At 38.4% G+C, this 26,421-nt stretch overlaps 1 protein-coding gene across 1 annotated transcript in view; it reads left to right on the top strand.

Moving 5' to 3' along the window:
• MMP16 (matrix metallopeptidase 16) overlaps positions 1 to 26,421 on the top strand; it is a 386,139-nt gene that overhangs the window by 248,323 nt on the left and 111,395 nt on the right. The window contains exon 5 of the mRNA XM_061123824.1: positions 26,198 to 26,359. Coding sequence (XP_060979807.1) covers positions 26,198 to 26,359 — 162 coding nt within the window. The remainder of the gene's footprint in view (positions 1 to 26,197; positions 26,360 to 26,421) is intronic.

Raw genomic sequence — 26,421 nt, forward strand, 5'->3', positions numbered from 1 at the left:
AACTGCCATATGACCCAGCAATTCCACTTCTGGGCATACACACTGAGGAAACCAGATCTGAAAGAGACACGTGCACCCCAATGTTCATCACAGCACTGTTTATAATAGCCAGGACATGGAAGCAACCTAGATGCCCATCAGCAGATGAATGGATAAGGAAGCTGTGGTGCATATACACCATGGAATATTACTCAACCATTAAAAAGAATTTATTTGAATCAGTTCTAATGAGATGGATGAAACTGGAGCCCATCATACAGAGTGAAGTAAGCCAGAAAGATAAAGACCAATACAGTATACTAACACATATATATGGAATTTAGAAAGATGGAAATGATAACCCTATATGCAAAACAGAAAAAGAGACAGAGATGTACAGAACAGACTTTTGGACTCTGTGGGAGAAGGCGAGGGTGGGATGTTTCGAGAGAACAGCATTGAAACATGTATATTATCTAGGGCGAAACAGATCACCAGCCCAGGCTGGATGCATGAGACAAGTGCTCGGGCCTGGTGCACTGGGAAGACCCAGAGGGATCGGGTGGAGAGGGAGGTGGGAGGGGGGATCGGGATGGGGAATACATGTAAATCCATGGCTGATTCATGTCAATGTATGGCAAAACCCACAAAATATTGTAAAGTAATTAGCCTCCAACTAATAAAAATAAATGGAAAAAAAGTAAATCCATGGAAGAAAAGCTATGACAAACCTAGACAGCATATTAAAAAGCAGAGACATTACTTTGCCAACAAATGTCTATATAGTCAAAGTTATGGTTTTTCCAGTAGTCATGTATGGATGTGAGAGTTGGACCATAAAGAAGCCTGAGTGCCGATCGATTGATACTTTTGAACTGTGGTGTTGAAGAAGACTTTTGAGAGTCCGCTGGACTGCAAGGAGACCAAACCAGTCAATTCTAAGGTAAATCAGTCCTGAATATTCATTGGAGGGACTGATGTTGAAGCTGAAGCTCAGATACTTTGGCTACCTGATGTGAAGAGTGAGCTCTTTAGAAAAAGACCCTGATGCTGGGAAAGATTGAAGGCAGGAGAAGGGGACGACAGAGGACAAGATGGTTGGATGGCATCACTGACTCAATGAACGTGAGTTTGAGCAAGCCCCGGGAGATGGTGAAGGACGGGGAAGCCTGGCATGCTGCAGTCCATGGGGTCAGAAAGAGTCGGACATGACTGAGCAACTGAACAACAGCGACATGCGTCTCCGATGGATGTATGTGTACATGTGTGTGTGGTATGACGTGGCATATACAAAAAAACTTGTAGTATAATGTTAAAAAAAATACTGTTGTTAACAACCTCAATCTGGAAAAAAGTTCAATATTTATCAACAACTTGATAGATAATATATGGTGCTAGGTCTTCAACAGAATACTATATAGTATTGAAAATGAACAATATGCAAAACCATGGATCAATCCCACTAGATGCTTACCTGAAAAAAAAAAAAAAACTTTCACAGAAAAGAATATATGTTTTATTCCTTTATTGAGTTCCAAACTAATCTTTGGTTGTAAGAATCTTACAACAGTTATTTTGGAGATGTGGTGACCAGGAAGGGTTCAGAAAAGGATGGACAGTTAGTAGCATTCTATTTCTTGATCTAAACATTGATTACATAGATTTTTTTAATTTGTGAAGACCAACGAAGCTGTACACTTAGAACCTGTTCAATTTTGCAATACGTCCATTTTGCATTAATGAAGAAGTTTACTTTAAAAACATCTTCATGTAAGCAATCTGAAAAACAGGAGAACCCACAAAATATGGTAATGCTCTCTACAGCCAACCTTGTCGAATGCAGAATATCTCTACTGCTTTACTTCCTCACTTTTTCAGTTTAAATCCACCTTCAGTTTCTCACAAATCATTATTACTTCTTAGTTGCCAAATCCACTAACCTTTTCAGCTCATCCCTCTCTTGGTACCTACATATATTTAACATAAGACTTTCAGCTCTTTTAAACTTCCTATTAGGCTACTTACTCTGTGTTCCTCTGGTTGAACCACTCTAAGTTATTCTTCTTCATGATTTCCTTCTCTTCCACCTTCTAAATATTAACCATTGATTTTATTTTGCTTTGGTTTCTTTCCGTACCTTTTGTCTTCCTCTTTATCCACCACCATGAATTAGACTACTTATATAATAAAGATTTGGAGAAGCGTAATATAATATTAAGCCACTTTTCCTTCTGAGTGCCAAACCCAAATTTCACTTTCAAATGAGTATATTTAAAACTTAACCTTATTAAGTCCTCAGATCTGCTGCAGTTTTTGTATTCTGTACCTTTGTACATGTGTCATACATGCATACTAAGTCGCTTCAGTCATGTCTGACTCTTTGCGACCCCATAGATGGCAACCCACCAGGCTCCTCTGTCCACCGGATTCTCTAGGCGAGAGTACTCGAGTTGGTTGCCATTTCCTTCTCTGTGTCAGCATCTAATTGTCTAAAGCAGAAACTTGCTGTTACCCTAATTTTTTTTTTGTCTGTGTTTGTTTCTTTGCCCTTTATGTCAACTACTCTTCCACATTAATTTGGTCAGGTTGATTCTATTACTGAAACTCTATTAGGCTGTATTATCCTTGCTATCCGTGCCACTGTGGTCTTGTTTCAAATTCCCATTGTTTCTCCTACATACATTTTGATTAGAATATACCTGCTTGTCCTACCTAATGTCAACTCCCAAGACTCAGTCTTAAAACAAAATTGTCATAGACCTGTTTATTTTCTCATCCGAGAATTCAGTATATATAATTTCATTTAGCACCTGTGACATTTGTTAAAAAAACTTCCGTGTACTTGTTAAACATTCATCTTTCAATCATAGAGGGAGACTGGGATTTTACCTTGTTGTCTCTGAAGCCACTATACTGGCAGTGTTTAGATATTAAGTATACGGGTATTGGGGCTTCCCAGGTGGCTCAGATGGGAAAGAATCTGCCTGCAAGACGGAAACCTGGGTTCAATCTCTGGGTTGGGAAGGTCCCCTGGAGGAGGAGATGGCAACCCACCCCAGTGTTCTTGCCTGGAGAATCCTCATGGACAGAGGAGCCTGGGAGGCTATAGTCCATGGGGTTGAAAAGAGTCAGACACGACTGAGTGACTAAGCACAGCACGTATGGGCATTGAATAAACTGATATCTCTGTGATTTTTAGCTCTTTGTATTTTTCTGTTTATCAGTCTTCACTATCAGGCTAAGCTAGTGGACAATCAGGTCTATGCACTTGATCTGACACTCAATAAGTCTTTGCTTAATGAATAAATGCATGTAATGGAATTAAGTTTAGCTGAAATAAACTTTTTGATTATGTACTTGTAAGATACTAAAAGGTCAATGGCAAAGCTTTACAACAGTTGAAAGAAAGACAATGCATAAAGAATCAGTGGAATAACTATGAGATAAGTAGTGAATTTATTATGGAAAAAGGAAAGAGTTTTTGTTATCTTTTTATAGTGGAAAAGCTTATTGGGGAAAATTCTATTCATATAATTTTCAGAAATGAACAGATTGATATTTCATAATAAGTCATCAAACAAGTCTACATATGTAAGTACCAAATCCAGGTGTTTAAAAGGGTCTGCAGAAAAATAGACCAGGAGGTCATATATAGACTCAAACAATTTGGTAGAAAATAATAAAAACAGCAAATAATAAAGGGTAGGTACAAAGAACATTTGTATCAAGTAACTTATTAGTGGAACAACAATATTGTCCCTCGGAAGATTAATACTTACTAATTAATTTGGATGTGTTAAGCTGCTTAAGAAGTTAGGAATATGTGGATTAAAATTATTTAGATTTTCAAAAATATTTGACAATTGTCAATTCCAAAGACCATAAGACAGGTAAAAGTGAAAGTTGCTCAGTCGTGTCTGACTCTTTGCGACCAGGATTCTCTAGGCCAGAATCCCGGAGTGGGTAGCCTTTCCATTTTCCAAGGGATCTTCCCAACCCAGAGATAGAACTCGGGTCTCCCACATTGCAGGCAGATTCTTTACCAGCTGAGCCATAGGGTGGCTGCCATCAAATTAAGATATTAGATGGACCAAATTTATCCTGAAAAGGAAACTGTCTAAGAAACAAAAATGTGATATGTTGAAAACACAGGTATTAATACTTCTTTGGGTAAAAATAATGTTTTGGGGGAGGATCTGTTCTAGATGTATAATTTAGAGAAATGTGAATAGTTTTAAGTTTGACTATTGAATATTTAAATGTAAAAGAATAAAAACCAGAGATCTTTATTTGTGTTAGTGTGAAGAAATATGCTTTTGCTAATCTAGGAGCTATATATCTTTAATAGCTCAGAGGTCAAAGGAGACTAGAGTTTTGAAAGCAATTGCATATGATTAGTATTTTTGTAAGAATTTATAACATACTGTTGGAATTTTCTAGTTAGCTGGGTAAAAACATATGTTATAAAATAATATAAAATTATATATTTTAATCTACATTTCCACAGGTGTTTTACATTTCTCTTTGCTAGTGTCTTATTTTTTGAAGCTTTTGTCCTCAAAAGGGATCTATTTATCTTTTGTTTTGCATTCCATTTTCTATGTAACAGAAAACTATGTTTAATGATCTGCATGCTGATGGTTGATGAATTAAAATCCACTTCTTTCCTTTTATTTTTTTACATAGTTGACTTGAAGGTAGCACAAGATGGAGGTCAGAAGGATATAAATGACAGAAAGTGAATGTAATTAACATGACAGATGATGATGTGATGGTTATCATGATAGGAACTATGATGATCAGAGAAGAACATATTGAAATTTTTATATTATCTTTAGTAATAATATTTGCCATATTGTTAATTCAGCTTTCAATCGTTAATTCAGCTTTTGCATTGTATTTTCAGCTCTAATTTTGTTTGTTCTAAAATATTGGCTACTGAAACTTGAGTTGCTATTTTGAAAAACGTATCCACCTAATCCAGAGGGAAGACTCTAGCCTACTTATTGTTATGTGGAGATGGGATTACTTTGGCAGAATTAATTGGAAAGTGTGTTCTTCATTAATCAACAGATTAACTCATTCAGTAAAGTTCATTTTAGCCTCCACTAAGAGTCGGACCTGACTGAGTGACTTCACTTTCACTTTTCACTTTCATGCATTGGAGAAGCAAATGGCAACCCACTCCAGTGTTCTTGCCTGGAGAATCCCAGGGTTGGGGGAGCCTGGTGGGCTGCCGTCTATGGGGTCGCACAGAGTCGGACACGACTGAATCAACTTAGCAGTAGCAGCCCCTTTTTATCACTTACTCCCTATTCTCCAGCCACTGTGGAAGAACAGGAACTCAGGAGGCTCATGCAAACTCCCAGTGTGCAGCTAAAGATGAAGAAGCTCCTATATTTCTGCAAAATTCTAGGGAGAATAGTTCTAAGCACAAACGTTTTCTATCAGAATTTAGCAAGCTGGATTTCTTCTATAATCTTTATCTATTTGTGTCATGTTGAAAAGTGACAGATTTTGAAGGTTTAACTTTTGCCTAAACCAATTTATTAACGTGAACAGCAGGATAATTTGATAAGATTGTTATTTCCTCTATGCTAAAGCAAAATGAATTTCTCAAAAACTGTGTGGAATAAAATTAATCATAATTTAGATCACTCATCATTGATATTTAGCTTCCCAGATGGTGCTAGTGGTCAAGAACCAACCTGCCAATGCAGGAGACTTGAGAGATGTGTGTTCAATCCCTGGATGGGAAGATCTCTTGGAGGAGGGCATGGCAAGCCACTCCAGTATTTGTGTCAGGAGAATCCTGTGGACAGAGGAGCCGGGCAGGCTATAGTTCATAGGGTTGCAAAGAGTCAGACACGACTGAAGTGACTTAGCATGGGACAGATCATTAATGCTGAAGATTAAAAAAACAAAAACAGAAGAACAGCAGCAAAGTATTGAAGGGGAGAAAGATGGATGATTTTGAAGACAGACAGACCTGAATTTGAATCCTGATTCTGCCAGGTATCAGTTATCAGTAATATTCCTTGTTATTTAACTATGCTAGCTACCCAGAGTCCTCTTAATTAGAAGGACAGATAGAAGAATCAGCCTTGCATAGTTATTATAATGAGTGCAATACCTAGTACAATATCTAAAACCTAGAAATTGCTCCAGGATGGTAACATTCACTATTATCACTATTATTCACTATTGATGTCGGAGAAGCCAGACTCCAAATGCCTGCCAATGATTTGCTTTCTGGTAATTATTCTTGTGTAATCCCCTCCCTCTGTTCATCTATATGAGCTGGACAATATGGCTCACATTTAATGAATAAAATCTGGAAGAATTTTTAGTAAATCACTTCCAAGATTATGTAGTAAATGACTGCAGTTTCCATCTCAGACAGTCCTTCTCTCTCTCTCTTACAGTCGTTGTGAAGTCAGATAACATATCACAAGGACACTTAAGCAGTGTAAGGGAAGCCCATGAGATGAGACCCACATGCAAGAACTAGCAGAAGCTGTGGTCTGCGGAGCTGCCCCTAGTCCTGACTTTTGACAGCCCAGCCAACAGCTTTCCTAAAAGCCTCATGAGAGATCCTGGTCCAGGACAACCCATTTAAATCACTTGCAGGTTCCTGAGCCATAGGGCTTCTCACAGCAGGTTTGTCACACAGGGATTGTGAGATAATAAATGACATTTGTTTTAAACTTCTCATTTATTATATAGCAATGAATAACTGAAATGATGTTATCATCATTGAAGTTATCAAACCAGTCCATCCTAAAGAAAATCAACCCTGAATATTCATTGGGAGGACTGATGCTGAAGCTGAAGCTCCAATACTTTGGCCACCTGATGGAAAGAGCCAACTCATTGGAAAAGACCCAGATCCTGGAAAAGATAGAAGGCAGGAGGGGAAGGGGACGACAGAGGATGAGATGGGGAATTGGATGGCATCACTGACTCAATGCACATGAGTTTGAGGAAGCTCTGGGAGATGGTGAAGGACAGGGGAGCCTGGCATGCTGCAGTCCATGGGGTCACAAAGAGTCAGACACAACTGAGCGAATGAACAACAACAAAAAAAAAATCTGAAAATCATATTTTAAGGATTTTTTCAATTTTCAAGTATTAAAACTTACAAAATCTTTACTTTTTTGCTAAAGATAAATTTAAAATGTAGTGGAAAACCCAAAACCTACACAGTAAAAATAGTGTTTGGTAAACATTACTTTGTTGTTAGTTTAACTAAGAAAACAGCACAACAAGGCCAGAGGGAGTATATGAAAATAGTCGTTAGTTTCAAAGGGACCTTCTACCTGTGAAGAAGACATACCCTTTGTAGCAATTAGTGATTAGATGGAATAAATAAAATCGTTAATATGCAGTTCAATGTTGACTGTCTAACGTTGTCATCACTATAAACCAGATATTAAAACTTTAAACACACAGAAGATGATTAAATGCTTTATAGGATTTATATATAGGATATTAGCATGAAGAAAGTGACAGAAAAGTTAATATATTGATAGTATATTAGGGGTCTATTCAGAATTAAGCCATGTATTGAGGAACAGTGGCAAATGGACTGCATAAGAAAGGCTGAACCATATCACGGGGATAGTTTATAATGGGTTATTTTAAGTGCAGTTGCTTAGACACCATTTTAGCAATGGACGTAATGCCATGATAGTGAAGTTTTGTTAACACAGGACAGCAGGTGCTCTCCAGTGGAGTATGGTTAAGTTCCTCAGAGACTTTTGTACTTCTTATGGATGGCATCTGTTACTGATTAGGTGTGCCGTGGACAGTCTTACCATGTGTCATTAAGACTCCTGGAAACTCCAGTTTCTGAGCAAATGTTAAAGGAAATGACACTCCTTTTGGTGTCAGCATTGTTTCTCTTTTTCATTGTATCATAAGGTTACATGTGGTCTTTAATGTTGATCAAGGCAACCTTGTCTGTGTGTGGTAACAAGTCAACTGAAAGTCACATTCAGCCCAAGGAAAAGACTTTGGGTTCAAATAGAACCAACTTCAAACTTGCCTATGCTACTTAACCAGCTTTTGGGTTATTTACTCCAAATCTTCCTTGCCTGAGCTATTATTTGGGGGTGATTATACCTACCTCAATGTGTTGTTGTGAAGATAACTTTCTAGACCATTGTGAATACTCTGTAGATATAAATTTCATTCCCTTTTAGTAAATAAACAAGGAAACTACTTTCCAGTTAATTAGGCCTTTTGCAATTAAAAAGTAATTAGAAGCAAAGGAATCTCAAAATCAGGAATTTGCATTCCTTGCCTTTTTTAAGTCAATATGTGTAATACAAATTTTGTCTTCCTGTCTGCAGAAGAAATTTCCAAGACTACACTGAAATTATTATATGGATTTATTTTCATAGGGTATGTAAAAGCACGAAACATATAGGTGCTGTATTCTTCAAAATCTACTTAAAAACACGAACACAAAACACACATTTATCAAGACATTTAGGTTACAATTTCCTTCCAACTCATGTATCCTAGAAAGAAAACACTCTTCAGAACATTTGAAATGCATAAGCACACTGCCAACAGAGCATTCTGCCAATTCCTAAGCTAAAACCCCAGGCTTTCAAACATTTGTTTGCTAAATAAAGATGAAACAAACTATTCTGCTACACCTCTGCTAAAATAATTAATATGAGGGTTTTTAACATAGCATGTTGACTAAATCACAGTCAGATTAAAAGCATTTCTATTATTAAAAAGAAATGTCTTTTTATTTTTCTTTCATTTTCATCGTCTATTTTGGTTTCATCACTTTCAAAGCAAACCTGAATAAAATAGACAAGGAAGACACTTAGGTGACGTCACATCCTTCTGCCATGAATCTTCTGATTTTGTTCATATGTGCCATATAAATATATATATTTTAAGTTCACTAATCTACTGAAATATTTTTGAAGAGTCAACTCACATAATCCTCTCTATTGTCAACTGCACAAATAAGTATCAATTTTGTGATTCTGCATTTTAATTTTATCACATAAGAATGATAAGTACTCAAATGAAATTATGCATTTCTTATCACTCTTAGAACACAAATATGAACTCAAATCACTGTTGTAAAATAAGCATTGAAGAAAGTCAAACACATTTACCTTTCACCTTTCATTGATAGCTATAAATACATATATATGTGTGTCTATATGTATACACACACACATATACATATATAAAATAGGAAGCTTGTATAAATACATGATTATGTGAAGTGTTAAACTTATTATTGATTTTGCATTTTGCACTTTTGGTTGGGTTTTACTAAAAGAAAGTAGGCTAGGGAGGGTAAAAATAGGATTGCTTTAGAGAAAAACAAAAAAGAAATGCCTCCTTTTAAAAATGAATGTTAAAGAAAACACCGTATTATTGAGCCAAAATAGGTTCTTCTGGGAAAATGCTTATGTTAGGTAAAAAAGGAAAAAAATCAGTTCTGAATGAATAATTATACATTTTTATCATTTCTTTACTACAATCACTGCTGCTTGATAATATTTTCATTGATAATATTTTCAGTTCAGTTCAGTCGCTCAGTCGTGTCTCTTTGCGACCCCATGAATCGCAGCACGCCAGGCCTCCCTGTCCATCACAAACTCGCAGAGTTTACTCAGACTCATGTCCATTGAGTTGGTGATGCCATCCAGCCATTTCATCCTCTGTCGTCCCCTTCTCCTCCTGCCCCCAATCCCTCCCAGCATCAGGGTCTTTTCCAATGAGTCAGCTCTTCGCATGAGGTGGCCAAAGTACTGGAGTTTCAGCTTCAGCATCAGTCCTTCCAGTGAACACCCAGGACTGATCTCCTTTAGGATGGACTGGTTGGATCTCCTTGCAGTCCAAGGGACTCTCAAGAGTCCTCTCCAACACCATAGTTCAAAAGCATCAATTTTTTTGTGCTCAGCTTTCTTGATAGTCCAACTCTCACATCTATACATGACCACTGGAAAAACCATAGCCTTGACCAGACAGACCTTTGTTGGCAAAGTAATGTCTCTGCTTTTTATGCTATCTAGGTTGGTCATAATTTCCTTCCAAGGAGTAAGTGTCTTTTAATTTCATGGCTGCAGTCACCATCTGCAGTGATTTAGGAGCCCCAAAAAATAAAGTCTGACACTGTTTCCACTGTCTCCCCATCTATTTCCCATGAAGTGATGGGACCAGATGCCATGATCTTAAGTTTTCTGAATGTTAAGCTTTAAGCCAACTTTTTCAGTCACCTCTTTCACTTTCATCAAGAGGCTTTTTAGTTCCTCTTCACTTTCTACCATAAAGGTGGTGTCATCTGCATATCTGAGGTTATTGATATTTCTCCCGGCAGTCTTGATTCCAGCTTGTGCTTCTTCCAGCCCATCGTTTCTCATGATGTACTCTGCTATAAGTTAAATCAGCAGGGTGACAATATACAGCCTTGATGTACTCCTTTTCCTATTTGGAACCAGTCTGTTGTCCCATGTCCAGTTCTAACTGTTGCCTCCTGACCTGCATACAGGTTTCTCAAGAGGCAGGTCAGGTGGTCTGGTATTCCCATCTCTTCCAGAATTTTCACAGTTTATTGCGATCCACACAGTCGAAGGCTTTGGCATAGTCAATAAAGCCAAAAATAGATGTTTTTCTGGAACTCTCTTGCTTTTTCGATGATCCAGCAGATATTGGCAATTTGATCTCTGGTTCCTCTGCCTTTTCTAAAACCAGCTTGAACATCTGGAAGTTCTCGGTTCATGTATTGCTGAAGCCTGGCTTGGAGAATTTTGAGCATTACTTTACTAGTGTGTGAGATGAGTGCAATTGAGCAGTAGTTTGAGCATTCTTTGGGATTGCCTTTCTTTGGGATTGGAATGAAAACTGACCTTTTCCAGTCCTGTGGCCACTGCTGAATGCTTTATAAAAATAAACTGATTTATAATTTGTTAGTAAATCTCTACAAATACTTGCGTATAGAGAACTGTTTTTATTTGTTTGCTTTTGCTTTTTCCCCCTAAAAACAGAAATTATGTATGCCTAAGCAATCAAATCTGTAACATCACCAAAATAAATCATCAGGTGGCAACGAAATACAAAAGCAAAATTCAGAAAACAGCTAAAATTTTATCCTCCCAACTTTTAAATTCCATAATTGTTTAATATGTTTCCATCTCTCAGAAAGCAAGCAGTTGTACTTGAATATATGTCAGTCATTCCCACCTACGTAAATAATATTCAGTGCAAAGAAACACCCTGTATGGGTTTACTCTGATGGCCGTCACACTCACTCTAGTGACTCAATGTGGGACTCAATCTATTCAACCTCAGCGGAGGTTCTCCAACGTAAAATCAAAACCTTTCTGGTGTCCAAACATTTAGACTGAAAAAACAGGAATTCTGTGAACAAAAAAATATTGTTTTACAAATTATTCTTCTCATATGCAAGCATGAACTGAATTCCAGCATTATGAAGGTTTTGTAGATCCGCTGATAGGAAGCAAAGGCCTGCTGCATGCACAGACTGACCTTGAGCTTGCAGCTGTGTATGCTATTTACAGAAGCCGTGCTTTTTCCAACTCTGCCTCCTTGCATCATGCTAAGTTCTATGCTTTCACTCGAAAAGAGCTGACCTATCTCCTTGTGACCCACCCTAGGTGTTAGCAACACCACATCAATGCTGTCGCCATGAACCTTGCAAGCTCTTCTGTTGTATGTCAGTGAGGAAATGGGTATAGTTAAATACTTGCAGGAATCACAGTCTAGATAAGCTGGTACAAGCAAGTGAATGAAACATTTTACAATTTTGTTTTCCCATTTCTTGTTAATTATTCATTATCTAGTTGAGCTCAAAAATTGCAGCAAAAAGTCAATTTTAGACACTATGTGAATGAAAATAATATGAAATATTTATAAAAGGACCTTCAATAGATAACTTTTAACATCATAACCATTAGTATACTAAATAGTATACTTTGAAAATTAAAATAAAAATCTAGATTCAAGTTTTCTACCTTTAGCAATCAATAGTGGTAGTAAAATATGAGACAGTTTTTATCTGTATTTTGTTGTTTAAGGGATTATGATCAACTCTAATAATGGGAAAAAGCATAACTCAAGAAATGATTTCAATCATCTATGACTCAAGTATTTTCCTTTCCAGTTTTCTGTCCCTTCATCACTGCCTTTGTTTAGGTCCTTGTCACCGAGTAATTCTGATAATTAAAGCAGTCTTCTAACTGCTGCCTTTGCCTTCAGTCATTTCCCACTGCAATCACACCTTCATACTAATGTCAAATAACCCTATAGCAATATCACTTTTTAATTAGTCTTTCATGGTATTCTGTTGCCTCCTACACAACGATCTGACTCTTAAACCTAGCATTCAGAACTCTTCAAAACTTGATCTTAACATTCTTTCCAACATTGTCACTCACATATTTTTATATCAAGACTATGTTTAATCAATTGGTGCATGAGTTTTGGTGAAGTCAAAACTGACATTTAAATTCCAGTTCTAATACTTTGTTTTCTGACCTGTGGTAACCCAATGTACTGGAGCTTCAGTTTCTTGTTATATAAAATGGGGAACTTTTCACTCAAAAATTTGTAAAGTCCATTAATAATAAGAATAGGAGTAATAATAATACTAGCATCAGCAGCAGTAGTGGCAATAGTCAGAATAGGAATAATATTAGTAATATTAAAAGTAGTATAGTATTAGCTGATAACTATGTCTTTAAGAAGTATTTTATATACACTGCATTATTTAACCCACCAACAGCGCTATAAATAGATATTAGACCTACTTTATAAATAAAGAAATTGAATCACACAGAGGTATATTGTTTACTGTCTTTTACAGACAATAGCTGTTAGCATTTTAAATCTGATCTATCTTAAGGATTTAAGTAAACCTAACTTCAAAATCAATATTGTGCTAATGCATTCATTTTCCTTAGGAGAATTTCCATAGTTTGTCAGATTCTCCGAGGAGTTTGTGAACCTCAAAAAGCTCAGAATCACTGAGCTAAACTCTCGGTCCCTTAATTAAAAACAAGGGACTTTGGAGATTTGTCTGAGACTATGGTGTTGCATATTGTCTGGCCCACAGTAGAAAAATCAACTGTATTGTAAGGATAAATTGTTTATCAATGATTCTACAAATAGTTCCTTGCATATAGTGGATACTTAGTAATGATTAAAGAAATATGTCACAAAGCTGCTGATCTGGAAATAGCACATAATCCTGGGATTATTATACTAGCCATACTTAGAATGGTTACTGAATGGATAGCACTTAGAGTTCACATAGAGTGAAAGGATATATAATTAAGTTCCTGAAAAGTGGCTTTGCATTTATTACACTATTGCTTTTGTTTAGGTAGTCACTAAAATTTATCTCTTTTGCACTAGAGAGACAGGAAAGTAAGCCTCCCGAATGATCTTAACCATTAAACTGATCTACCCAGGGGGAGAGTATAGCACACATAAACCACACATGAATAAATGACAAGGGGCATAAATGAGAGTGTTTCTAGACTCCTAACTAGGCTCAACAGGAGAGGGGTAAAAACTTCTGTTAATATCATGGTGCAATTAGCCACAACGAATCTTATTTCTTTAGAAGGACTATTTTAAACGTCGTGAAAGTGAAAGTTGCTCAGTTGTGTTCAACTCTTTGGGACCCCCGTGGATTATACAGTCCATGGAATTCTCTACACCAGAATACTGGAGTGGGTAGCCTTTCTCTTCTCCAGGGGATCTTCCCAACCCAGGGATAGAACTCAGGTCTCCCTCATTGCAGGCAGATTCTTTACCAGCTGAACCACCAGGGAAGCCCTAAATGTTGTGAACACATGTCTAATTCACTAAAAAACAAACTTCATATCCCAACCATAGCCTAAATGAATAAAACATTTGCCTTGGCCTTGATTATCCAAATATTTCCCCAAGGTGTCTGCTTTACCTAAGATATATTTAAGTTATTTTAATTATATGATTTTTTTCTAAAGTCCTTATTAAATTAGAATCTATAAATGTTTGGTGGTAGATATCTTTGGAAATACCTTTACTGACTTTTGGAAGACCTGTTAGATGGCTATTTGTTTTCCTTATATTTTAATGGCCTGGTGTTTAATTCTGCCTTATTATTGTAGATCAGTGCATGCTCCAAATGTAACTGCATTCCAACAGGCAAACTCTGTAACATTCCCAGAAACTCTCCTCAGTATCTGGGGAAATGTTTTGAAATATAATGTGAAAATGAAAATCCATGTACTTTACCCTTCTCCTAATTTTAGCAGTACTATTTCCTTTTCTTTTGAAAATATTTTCTTTGCTACAAACCTTTTAGACTTAATTAAAAATCAGAAGCAATGAAAACGATTAAAACTTTTTGAGCAGCTGGAATTGTACTTGGGAAGTACATTTGAAAGTATTAAGTTTGGCATTCATTTAGTGGAGAAAAGAAATAGAAATTATTGTTACAGATGCTTAGAAAGAGTTCTTATGCAGCAGCTGTGCAACAGCTGTGCACTTTGAACGGGTGGCTTGATAGGGTGGCCCTTGCCTCCTGGACGCAAACTCGGAAGTCTTGAGAAGATGTTTAGGGCTAAGGACAAAGTAAAGAAATCCACTTCCTCAGCACACATTAATTTTTTGTCGTGGGCCTAGAATGTAAGGGGGGCTTAAATCGGTTCTTGCCAGTTACTAGGTAACTTTGGCCAAATCCCACCGTCTATGAAAGTCTTCATTTCCTGATCTGTAAAATGGTGATAATAACAAAATTTAACTAACATGGTGAGACATACTACATGTGAATATTAACTGACACTCTTTGGGTTGCTTTTTTAGCACTTTACGAGAACTTTTTGTTTCCTTTAATTCTAGTCTTAAGACATCATTAATAATACTGTTACACTTTAACAGTACAAAACACTTAAAAGGTTTGAGAATATGTGAAAGAAAATTAGAGTTGTCATTAAACAAAATGGTCAAATTTGCATGGCACACAGGTAAATGCTATTCAAAATTGTAACTTCATCGCTTCACATTAGCTCATGTATGGTAACAACTAATAAATTATTGTAATAATAAGCTTTTTTCATAGTCTTAACTATGACTCGTTTGGGGGAAAGCATCCAGAGGAGGAGCCAAGGAGTCATTCGGAAGCTTGAGCGCCTTGGGGAATGAGGGAAATGTTGAGACCCAGAACAGCGGGCAGAAAGAAGGCAGCGGAGGTGCACCAGGCCCTCGAGGACTGGGGGCCTGCGGAGAGTAGAGGTGGAAATAAGAGACGTGTGAAAATCTGCCCCCAAACCAGCTTCTGTCCCGTCCTACCTGGCGGAGCTCGGCAGGGATCTGAGTCTCGTCCAGAGGCGGGCGGCCATGGCGGAGGGTGAGCCCGGCTCTCCCGCGTGGAGAGCTGGCGAGGCCCCGGCGCCGCCTCAGAAGCGTTACTGGCGGAAGGACTGAGAACGCTGTCACGAGGTTTCAAGGACAACCTCAGTGACATACTTCTAGTTCCTAGTAAGTGGTCAACACTTGGCGTCCTATTCTTGTTCTTCTTTCACATGTCTCCAATACTCTTCTGGCTCTTCAGCGGGGACCCCCGGTTTTATGGGCCAGCAAGAAAGAGGCCCTCACAGCTCCGTCGGGCAAGATTCTCCTTGCGGTGCGGGAGACCCGGCGTCGATTCGTGGGTGGGGAGGAGCCCCTGGAGAAGGACATGGCAGCCCACTCCAGGGTCCTCGCCTGGAGAATCCCGTGGACAGAGGAGCCTGGCGGGCTGCAGTCCATGGCGTCTCAAGAGTCGGACATTGGCTTAGCGAGTAAACCACCACCGCAAGAGAGGCCCTCTCTTCAGTGAGACGCCAGGAGAATAGAAATAAAGGGGCCACCAAAGTATCAGGTCTTATATATTTGAGGAAAACATACGAGGCAGCAAAATAGCTGCTATTTTTATCTGTGGAAGTTCGCAGTCACAGACTTTTCTCAAATTTAGTTAGAATTATCACCAAACCTTTCAGTTTATGTAGAGATAATTGGACTGGACAATATTTAAGACACTTTTTTTTCCTTTAATATCAGGATTACTGTACAAATACTCAAATGCTTCAGAGTAGCTTCTTTTTCTACTCAGTGTTTTTGTTTTCTTTTTTTAAGCTTTTCTTTACTATCTCCTAATCCTAACCACATAGTGAGGAATTAGAGTGCTTAAATGTCCCATATTACTTATCTGTTACTGCATAAAAAATAAATCACCCCAAACCTTTGCAACTTAAAACAACATACTTATTTTCTCACACAGTTTGGTGGAGGCAGGGCAGGTAAAGTGTCCAAGAGCAGTTTAGCTGGGTGATTTTGATTCAAGGTACACATGAATGTGCAGTGAAATTATTGGTTGTGGCTACAGTTATCTGAAGAGGCTGGCAAATCTACTTCCAAGCTTACTCATGTAGCTCTTTGGTAGGAGGCCTTGGTTCTCCACATGTATCCCTTCTGCATTGAGAGCTGTTTATAGGACATGGGAACTAATTCTCCAGAGAGAAATAACCAAGAAGGAAGTCCTAGTGAATATTATGACCTAACCTTGGAGATTGGGTACCATCACTTCTACCATATTCTACTCCAGCAAGTACATATAATGAAACACTAGGAGGTGGAAGGCATCTGAGCCACTGTGGAGGTTTGACTCCCACATATTTCTTCAGCTTCTCAACTGGCAAAACCGGTGTGTGGATAGTTTGAGAGGACAGAAGTTTAAGAAGGCCCATCCTATTTATCTATTAGGCACTGAGGTAACTCCCACTATTCAGAGATTTCATGGTGATATCTGAGGTTTGTTTCTAGACATGGATTTGAGTATTTTAAATTACATATTTACATATTTAAAATTATGAATTTGCACAAATCTGTTCCCAGTCACTTAACCCACAAGTAAATATTAAGTGTTTCTATGCATCAGAAGCTGTCAGGTAAATTATGATATATGTTACAGTCAAGTTATGTGCAAAAGGCCAAGGATACACAGAGACAGAGAAACTAAATTTACCTGGGGAGGTGGACAAAGCTTCACAGCAGAGGTGTTTCTGAATTTTGTTTTAAGGAGTCTAAAGATTTTGTAAGACTGACAGAGGTAAACAAAAAGATACATATTAGAAAAACAAATGCAGAGCTTCAGAAAGTTCAGAACATAACATACAGAATGATACCGCATTTATAAAGCTATAATTTATTTAAAAACACATAGTTGATTAAATATAAGCAGGAGATTGAGAAATTCAAAATTCAAGCTAATGATTGCCTCCGGAGAGACTAGGACAGTCAAAGGTAGGGCAAAAGCAGAGATTGATTCAGTGGTGCTAATGTTTCAACACTTTTATAGGATTATGAATGTCATGATTACATATAATAGTTTTTACATATGAAATATTGTATAGTCATTTTTGATATTCAAGATATGATGTTAGCAGAAGGAGTTGCATACGAAAATGAATGGAAGGTTGAAAGAGTTTAGAATGAAATATAAAGATGTAATCATGACAAGGAAATTTTAAATAATGCATTATATTTCATAATACACAGTTCAATGTCCTGAAATTATATTGGAGTATACAAAGTGAAGATTAGGGATTAAATTGAAAGCAACTCACTCAAATCTCAAAATCTTACAAAAGAAGCAAGTACTATTTCTGTATTTAGAGTCAATAAGCTGATTTCTCCTTTGTCGCATGCATGTTGATAAGATCAAGGCATATTGCAATTGAGAGTCTTGAATCATGTAAATTAATGATAAGTTACAGAAGCAGTTATTATTTTCATCATTAGGCAAGAGGTCTGGTGCATTTTAATTGTCTAAAATTCATCATGGGCCAAAAACTTTTGTGCCAAGTAGAATTCAAACCACAGACTGGTACTTTACTTAACAACTTACCCTTTTAAAGTATTATGAATCTTCAGTAGGTTTTAATTATATTATTGCCAGTCATCTGAAGGATGGTAATTATTTGGAGCGTTTAGCCAGTATTTCTGATTAAAAGTGATGTGGCAAACTCAATAGGTCATGGGTTCATGTCCTAAGCCTATTAGTTTTCTTCTAAAGCCTTGCTTTATTTCTTAAACAAGGAATGACTCCACTTCTAGGAAAGATGCTTAGAAGAAATCTGATTAATCTGAAGTGAATAGATATATGAAATACGATTTTTGCTGTTATCACTTTGTCTTACTTTTTGTGTGTTTTTTTTTCCTTCATTTCTCTTACTAGCCAAAAGGAAAAAAAAAAAAGTAAATAAAACACTGTTTTCCTGTGAGAGATTTGAAGTACTTGTTAATTCAACAAGGTCCAAAAATTTGATACATGGCTAACAGTGATATTTATCTGACCAAGAGTGAAAGGATGAGTTCCTACATATTTATCTAAGAACAAAGTTCAGGTTACTTTTTTCCTAGGGAAGGGGACATAATACATAGGAGGAAGGTTATGAAGGTTGGATTTATTTCCTTTTGAAGAATAAAGACAAGACATAATCCCTGTAAGATCACATTGGGACTTTCTGACAAAGAAGTTGTGTCTGTTTTGATAAAAGAAGGGCAGGAGAGTCTAGAGGTATTTTCCAAACCAGGACTACATCTTGCCGAGCCTGGATGTCACCGAGGCTTCTTGGGAACCTTGAGTGCAAACCTGTGTGTCTTCTGCTCTTGGTCCCACTGCCTTGTTTGTTGGTCCATTGCAAGCTTGATGCATTGCTTTTGTCATTAGGTCTGTTTTTGATAACAATTTCTCTCACTTTTAGCCCACTGATAGCGCATTCCAGCCAAATTTACATGTGTTTTGTAGGCGTGAGTATGCCCAGACCCTCAGCATACACCTGTCCCACCATTTGCACCTTATTTGCAGTTGTCGTCGTTGTTGTTCAGTGTCCGACTCTGTGAACCTGTACTGCTTCTCATCCTGTTTGTGACGCCAACTGTCTCGCTGTTAACACTGGGCACGCTGTTTGTTGAACCCAGGGTAGGCAAGGCATGAGCGAAGAGGCTGGAATGAGATGTGAAGAGCCGTAGGAACTGCAGACAGTTTACCCTCTGCTGGCTGGCACAGCCGCCGAAGCAGCAGCCACAACATAGCCATTACCAAGCCATAACGGAGCCATTACACAGCCTCATAGAGCGTAACCGTGTGGCCGCTCCAGTGTAGTCCCAATGCCGCAGCCGCCAGGGCTTTCAGAGTGACGCTCCTACGGGAGTACCGCGCAAAGCAGCCCGTGGCCACGCGAGTACCTCGTGCTCTGCGCACGCAGTGCGGTAGGCGATCCCAGCTGGTACAGAGTCATTATTACCAAGTGTGGGGCGAGAGAGCCTCAACACGCCTTCCTGGCTAATTTGTTCTCTCCCCACCGACCCCATGGACTGCAGCACGCCAGGCCTCCCTGTCTCTCACTGTCTCCCAGAGTTCACCCAAGTTCACCTGCACTGAATCAGTGATGCTACCCAACCGTCTCATCCTCTACTGCCTCCTTCTCCTTTTGCCTTCAAGCTTTCCCAGCATCAGGGTCTTTTCCAATGAGTTGGCTCTTCCCATCTGATCAAAGCACTGGAGCTTCAGCTTCAGCATCAGTCCTTCCAGTGAGTATTCGGGGTTGGTGTCACTTAGGATTAACTGGTTTGTTCTCCTTGTTGTCCAAGGGACTCTCAAGAATCTTCTCCGACACCACAGTTCCAAAGCATCAGTTCTTCAGCACTCAACCTTCTTTTTGGTCCAACTCTCACATCTATACATGACTATTGGAAAGACCATAGCTTTGACTATATGGACCTTTGTTGCCCAAGTGATGTCTTTGCTTTTCAATACACTGTCTAGGTTTGTCATAACCTTCCTTCCAAGAAGCAAGTGTCTTCTAATTTTGTGGTTGCAGCCACCATTCATATTGATTTTTGAGCCCGAGAAGAGAAAATTTGTCACTACTTCCACTTTTCCACCCCTCTATTTGCCAAGAAGTGATGGTTTCAGATGTCATTATCTTAGTTTTTTTGACATTAAGTTTTAAGCCAGCTTTTTCACTTTCCTCCTTCACCCTCATCGAGAGGCTCTTTAGTTCCTCTTTGCCTTCTACCATTAGAGTGGTATCATGTACATATTTGAGGTTGTTATTATTTCTCCCGGCAATCTTGACTCCAGCTTGTAACTAATCCAACCTGGCGTTTCACATGATGTACTGTGCATATAAGTTAAATAAACAGGGTGACAGTATACAGCCTTGACACACTCCTTTCCCAATTTTGAATTAGTCAGTTGTTCCATGTAAGGTTCTAACTGCTGTATCTTGACCTGCCTACAAGTTTCTCAGGAAATGGGTAGGGTGGTCTGGTATTCCCATCTTTTTCAGAATTTTCCACAGTTTGTTGTGATCCACACAGTCAAAGGCTTCCACATAGTCAGTGAATCAGAAATAGATGTTTCTCTGAAATTCTCTTGCTTTCTCTATGTTCCAAAGAATGTTGGCAATTTGAGCTCTGGTTCCTCTGCCTTTTCTAAACCTAGCTTTGTACATCTGGAATTTCTCAATTCAAGTACTGCTGAAGCCTAACTTGAAGGATTTTGAGAATACCCTTACTAGCATGGGAAGTGAACACAATTGTGCAGTAGTTTGAATATTCTTAAGCCTTACTCTTCTTTGGAATTCGGACAAAAACTAACCTTTTCCAGTCCTGTGACCACTGCTGAGTTTTCCATACTTGCAGACATATCCAGTGTAGCACTTTAGCAATGTTATCTTTTAGTATTTTAAATATCTCACCTCTACTAGATTTATTCTTAGTAATGCTTCGTAAGACCCTTTTATGTATTTTCTGGGCATGAGTATGCCCAGATGCTGAGCATACACCTGTCCTACCACTTTGCATCTAATTTGTGGTTGCAGTATCTCATCAATATTAGATTTGTATCTTAATGAATATGTCTCTGATATAAAATCACAAAGGTGCTCATTCCAGAGTTGGTGTTAGACGTCTGACATGTAAAATACCAGTGATTCATTTCCTCCCTACTTCCTCTCACTCGTGAGTGTCCTCTGAGACACAATATGAAGCCTTCTCCATATATTACATACAAACACTCCCATGGTTCCTACATCTCTAATTAAATGACTCCCTTCTTCTTTCTGTTATCTCTGCCTATGACTAGCACATGCTTGCTGGATGATCCACAAAAGCATGTTTCATTGTATTTTTTTTTTTAATTTTTAACTCAAAATGTAATCTTTAAAAGTCCTGTTTTCCAGTAAATCTGACCTCCCGTGCCTTTTGATTTTCCACTATCCAAACATTGTGAACATCCCACTCTCAGTCCTTAGTCCCTCCAATCATTATAACTCCTCCTCTAAAATATTTTACAAAAGCAAACTTGTTCTGCACTCTCCAACAATTTCCTATAGACCATAGCCTTTTTCATTACTTCAAACACAACTATCTTCTGGCACTTTTTGAGCAACTTAGTGACATTTATTGAGTGTTGGCACACTTTAGCCCCACTGTCCGATGCCATGTAAGAATAGTGGTCTCCTCAGTTTTTCCTCATTTAATTTCATTCTCTTTCTATCCATGATAGTCTGAAAAAAAAAAACTGGGGGGTTGGGAAGATAGAAAAAGATTGTTAAAGGGGTACAAACTTTCAGTTATAAGATGAACAATTTCTAAGGAAATAATGTATAGCATGGTGACTGTAGTTGATGACACTGAATTTTATCACTGCAATTTGATGCAAGAGTTCTCACCAAAAAGAAAAAAAGGCAATGGATGTGTTTATTAACTCATTGAGGAGAATCCTTCACAATGTAAACATATATCAAACCACCACAGTGTAAAATTTAAATATTTTGCAATTTTATTTGTCAGCTGACTTCAATAAAGCTTGTGGGGGGAAGAAAAAATCTGAGCTATATTTAGGTGAAAATGACATTCTGTTCTTTACTACTCAAATTCTAATTAGTCCTCCACTTCCTGGAAACACATTCATTCATTCATTTAACAATCATCTGCTAAATGTCAGACAATATCATTGAATGGAGGATGCCAAGTTATATGATGCACAAGTTCAGTCTTTAAAGAATTCAAAATACATTGGGAAGACCTGCTCAAAGATGATGACAATAAAATGCAGCTGCGTTTTATGATAAGGTGATGCACAGTGGGTTATGGGAGCAAAAGGAGAGCATGTGGTAATAGTACCCTTCAGGAAGGACTTCATAGAGAAAGTAACATTTGAGCAGTCACACCAAGTCAGCTTGATATGCATCCAGCACACCAAGAGGGCTTCCCTTGTGGCTCAGCTGGTAAAGAATCCGCCTTGATGCGGGAGACCTGGGTTTGATCCCTGGGTTGGGAAGATCCCCTAGAGAAGGGAGAGGCTCCCCACTCCAGTATTCAGGTCTGGAGAATTCCATGAACTGTACAGTCCATGGGGTCACAAAGAGTCGGACACGACTGAATGACTTTCACTTCACCTCAACACACCAAGAAAAGGAAGGTGTGTTTCAATTCTAGAAGGAAGACAGTTCATGCATTTACCTTCAGGGCTGAGCAAGCACACTCTTACATAACTAGAAAGATGGTAACAAAAAGAAAAGAAATAGGAAATAATGTTGGAAAGGAGGAGAAAGGAATATGGATAAAAGGTCGTGGCTATCTTGCTGAAGCATGTGGAAGTATCTTGTAGGTAGAGGAAAAATAACAAAAACTGAAGCAAAGGTGGGTGCAGGAAGTTGTGCTTTCTCCCATTCTACATTCTCCTGTATACCCCCTGAAATTTCACTCCCTGCTTTGTCCATCTTCTTTAATTCCTTTAAATGTACTCTTAAAGTAATAGTGGTCTCTTTCATTTGATACCTTGGGATCATGAGGTTTATTTTTAGGCCCTCTCCTCCCATTCTCATCTGTTAGACAGGAAGCACGGGCCAGCCCTTAGCCCCGGGACTCTCATCCTCTTGTGATTTGTACATTGCCATTTCTGCCTTCATTTCCATCCTTCTCTCTGCTGAAGCTGTTTGCTCCAGAGATGTTCCAAGTCCATTGTCATCAAAACCTCTTTAATAATAATCAACTTATTTTGAAAATATTCTCTTTAGATTCTTTTGGTATCTAAGCAGTCTCTCCATTCCTTCAAAATGCTAGCTGTTTTCTCCCGCACATTCCTTCCACTGCAGGATGTGAGCTATGATGCATGCCCTCTTATATTTTTTTTCTTTTTAATACCACTGCAAGATCATACTCCCACTCTCCTCCATCGAAACATCAAGCTGTGACTGTGATTTTGTCAGACGGTTCCGTCCGCTGTCTCCCCTTGCTGTAGTCATCTATTAGCACTCACATTTTTCTCCCTAATCCTTGATGAGTTTATCTCCCAATTTGATCCCATTCCCCTCAATATCACTTAATTTTTAACTGGAGGATAATTACAAGGCCGTGTTGGTTTCTGCTGTATAATAGCGCACATCAGTCATGATTATAGTCCAGCCCTCGTGGTCATCACGGAGGGCCAGCCTGGGCTCCCTGCATTATGCAGCAGCTTCTTGCTGGTTGTCCATTTTACCCATGACAGAGTATATGTATCAATGCTACTTTCTCAATTTGTCCTACTCTTTCCTTCCCCTGATGAATACCACATTTATTTTAATTCTTGGTAATCTCAATGGTCATGTAGATAAATTTTTCCAGTGTTCAGCCCTCAACATTATTGGATCTCCCATCCAATGAGTTTGTATTCCATTCTAACTCAGAGACTCACTCCCATGGGTATACCCGTGACCTTGCTCTTACAACTCTTAATTTCCGATATCTATTATGACTGTCACAGAGTATCTCTCCAGCTCACTTTTGCTAGTATCATGACACCAAATATCCTTTTGTAACATCATTTAAGAGATGATCTTACTCTTATCACCAACCATATCTTGCTACAATCTTTCATCCCATAATGTAATCACTGCCTTCCTTACATGAGATAAATACTGTGGCAAGTCAAAAATCACTCCCTTATTTGTTTGAATCTCCAAGAATTTTCCATGGCCATCTTTAACACTCAAAGAATGAGCTCCTGGTAAGGCTATCCACTTCTCACTTCCACCAAAAAGAAAAAAAAGCAACAGATGATAGGTTTTCCTAGTGTTTTCTCCATCCGGTGAATGGTATCTTCATGTAAGTTGCTGGCATCAAAAGACGTGGTGTTTGTTCTCTTTGGCTTTTTTCTCTTCTCACACCTTGCATTTTGTCTTTTAAGAAGCTATGTGATTCTTGTTTCAAAATGTACCAAGAATTTTGCTGCTTCTGTATACCTTCATTATTCCCCCTTTGGGCCAGGTCACTGGTATCTTTGCCTGAATTCCTACACTAATATCAGAGATTTAATCATGCTGAGTCCCTCACCCACTGCATTTGATTCTCATAAGTAATTTCCAGAAAGCTCCTGCCAAAATGTAAGTCAGATTATGTCCCTCCTCAGCTCAAAGCCTTTCAATGATCCCCACTGCAGTCAGCCTAGAAAGCAAAACCGTTACTGTTCTCTAAGATTCCCTATATATTCTAGGCTCCACTTCCTCTCTGACTTGTCCTTTTTCTGCCCTATTATATCTGTATCGTTTTTCACTATGTAACATCCTGTTTATTTTGCTTTCCTATCATGTTTCTCTCTGGTCTCCCCCATTAGAATGTAATGCTGGGAGGACACAAATCCACCTATGTCTTACCACATGAACTTGCAAATTGTATTTAATGTCTCCAAGCTTTGATTTCTGATTTTTTTTTATAGTGACTGGAGAGCTGTGGGAATTAAGTGAGAAAATACAGGTTTTCTCACAGGTCAAAAGGCCCAGAGCAGAGTTAGTAAACTTTATAAACTTAATAAAGGCAGTCAACATTTTTATGACAGACAATACATATTATATTATTTCTCTTTTAACTTCCATTTCTTTTTAAACCTCTAATTTGTTTCCCCCCGGTATGTAGACAGCTATTCCCTGAAACTCAGGAAAGCCCCGGAAGCTCGAATGGCTCCTTCCTGTGTGCAGTCAGCCCCATGGTTTCATCCCTTCCCTCTGACAGACTGCTCCAGAATGGAAGAAAAAGAAATACTGCTTATGCACCCAGTTTTTATGTTTAAAAAATAGCCCTCTGAAGGGTAATTACCCACAGTGATTACCTTGTAAAAGTAGTTGGAAAGGAATGTTCCTTAAAGTGAGACTCAGGAAGTTCATTGAAATCTTTAGCGTTTGTAACAAGTCAACCATGTAAAACTACACTCTATGTTCAGCCATGTTAAACTTAGCACTTAGGAACGTAACTCTCGGAAGAATAACAGCCCCAATGCGTTGATACTCATGTGGTTCAATTAAACTTATGGAATGAACAGATATCCATTAAGGGCTGGCTCTGTGCTCAGGAGCTGACTTATGATGATCCGAGAGTGGACAGCATGGAGAGGCCATCGGCAGGGGTCTAATCACACAAAGTCAGATTAGGTGTCTCTGAGAGTTCTAAGACAAATATATTTTGTTCAGATCATGTATTAATTGATTAAAATTTGTATTTGCAGAGCCAAGACTAGATTCCTAGTTTTTATGACTGCTACCCTATGACTTTTTATTTTACTTTTTATTTATTTTCCTATATTCTCGGCCGGTAAGAAAGATAAACCATCTTCTAGGAATTATAATAACCTGAATTCTAATCACAGCTCTTTAAATACAAAGATTTACTATTGCTGACAAAATTTGTCACTCCCTATGCCTTAATCTACTCGTTTGTGAAAAAGTAGGTATTGTACCTTGTATTTTATGATGAATTATTGTTAGGATTATGTCCAATATGAAGACCACAGAAATGAGATATAGTATATTGCACGTTTCCTAACTAGGGTATTTCAACAGCAGTAGTAGCAATTTCTGATGCTACTGTTCTCTCTTCAACTTTTGTTCTTTATTCCTCTCTAAGTTTCTAAATTTTTGTGACTTCACTATCACCTCTTCACCACCAACTCCCACCCCCCTTTTTAAAATAACATGTTGGATTTTACCCAAACGTAATTCAATGATAAAATCACACTGACAGGTGAACTAAAGAGTTCCTCTTACTTTTCTTGGGTAAAATTTTGGTAATACCAATTGTCCTTGTCAATTCTGTGTTTGGATATCACTTGCAGCGACGCACTTTCTTCTCCTCTGCACAGGAAATGACTTATTTCTCGTGGCGGTTCATGAGCTGGGACACGCTCTGGGGCTGGAACATTCCAACGACCCCACCGCCATCATGGCCCCTTTTTACCAGTACATGGAGACCGACAACTTCAAGCTGCCCAGTGACGACCTGCAGGGCATCCAGAAGATATATGGTAGGTCCCCGCTGGTTCTGTTGGGTTAACTCTGTAGTGAGGTGCAGAATTCCTTCTGGTTG

The sequence above is a fragment of the Dama dama genome, chromosome 21 (genome assembly GCF_033118175.1).
Source record: "Dama dama isolate Ldn47 chromosome 21, ASM3311817v1, whole genome shotgun sequence".
In the NCBI taxonomy this organism is placed as follows: Eukaryota; Metazoa; Chordata; class Mammalia; order Artiodactyla; family Cervidae; genus Dama; species Dama dama.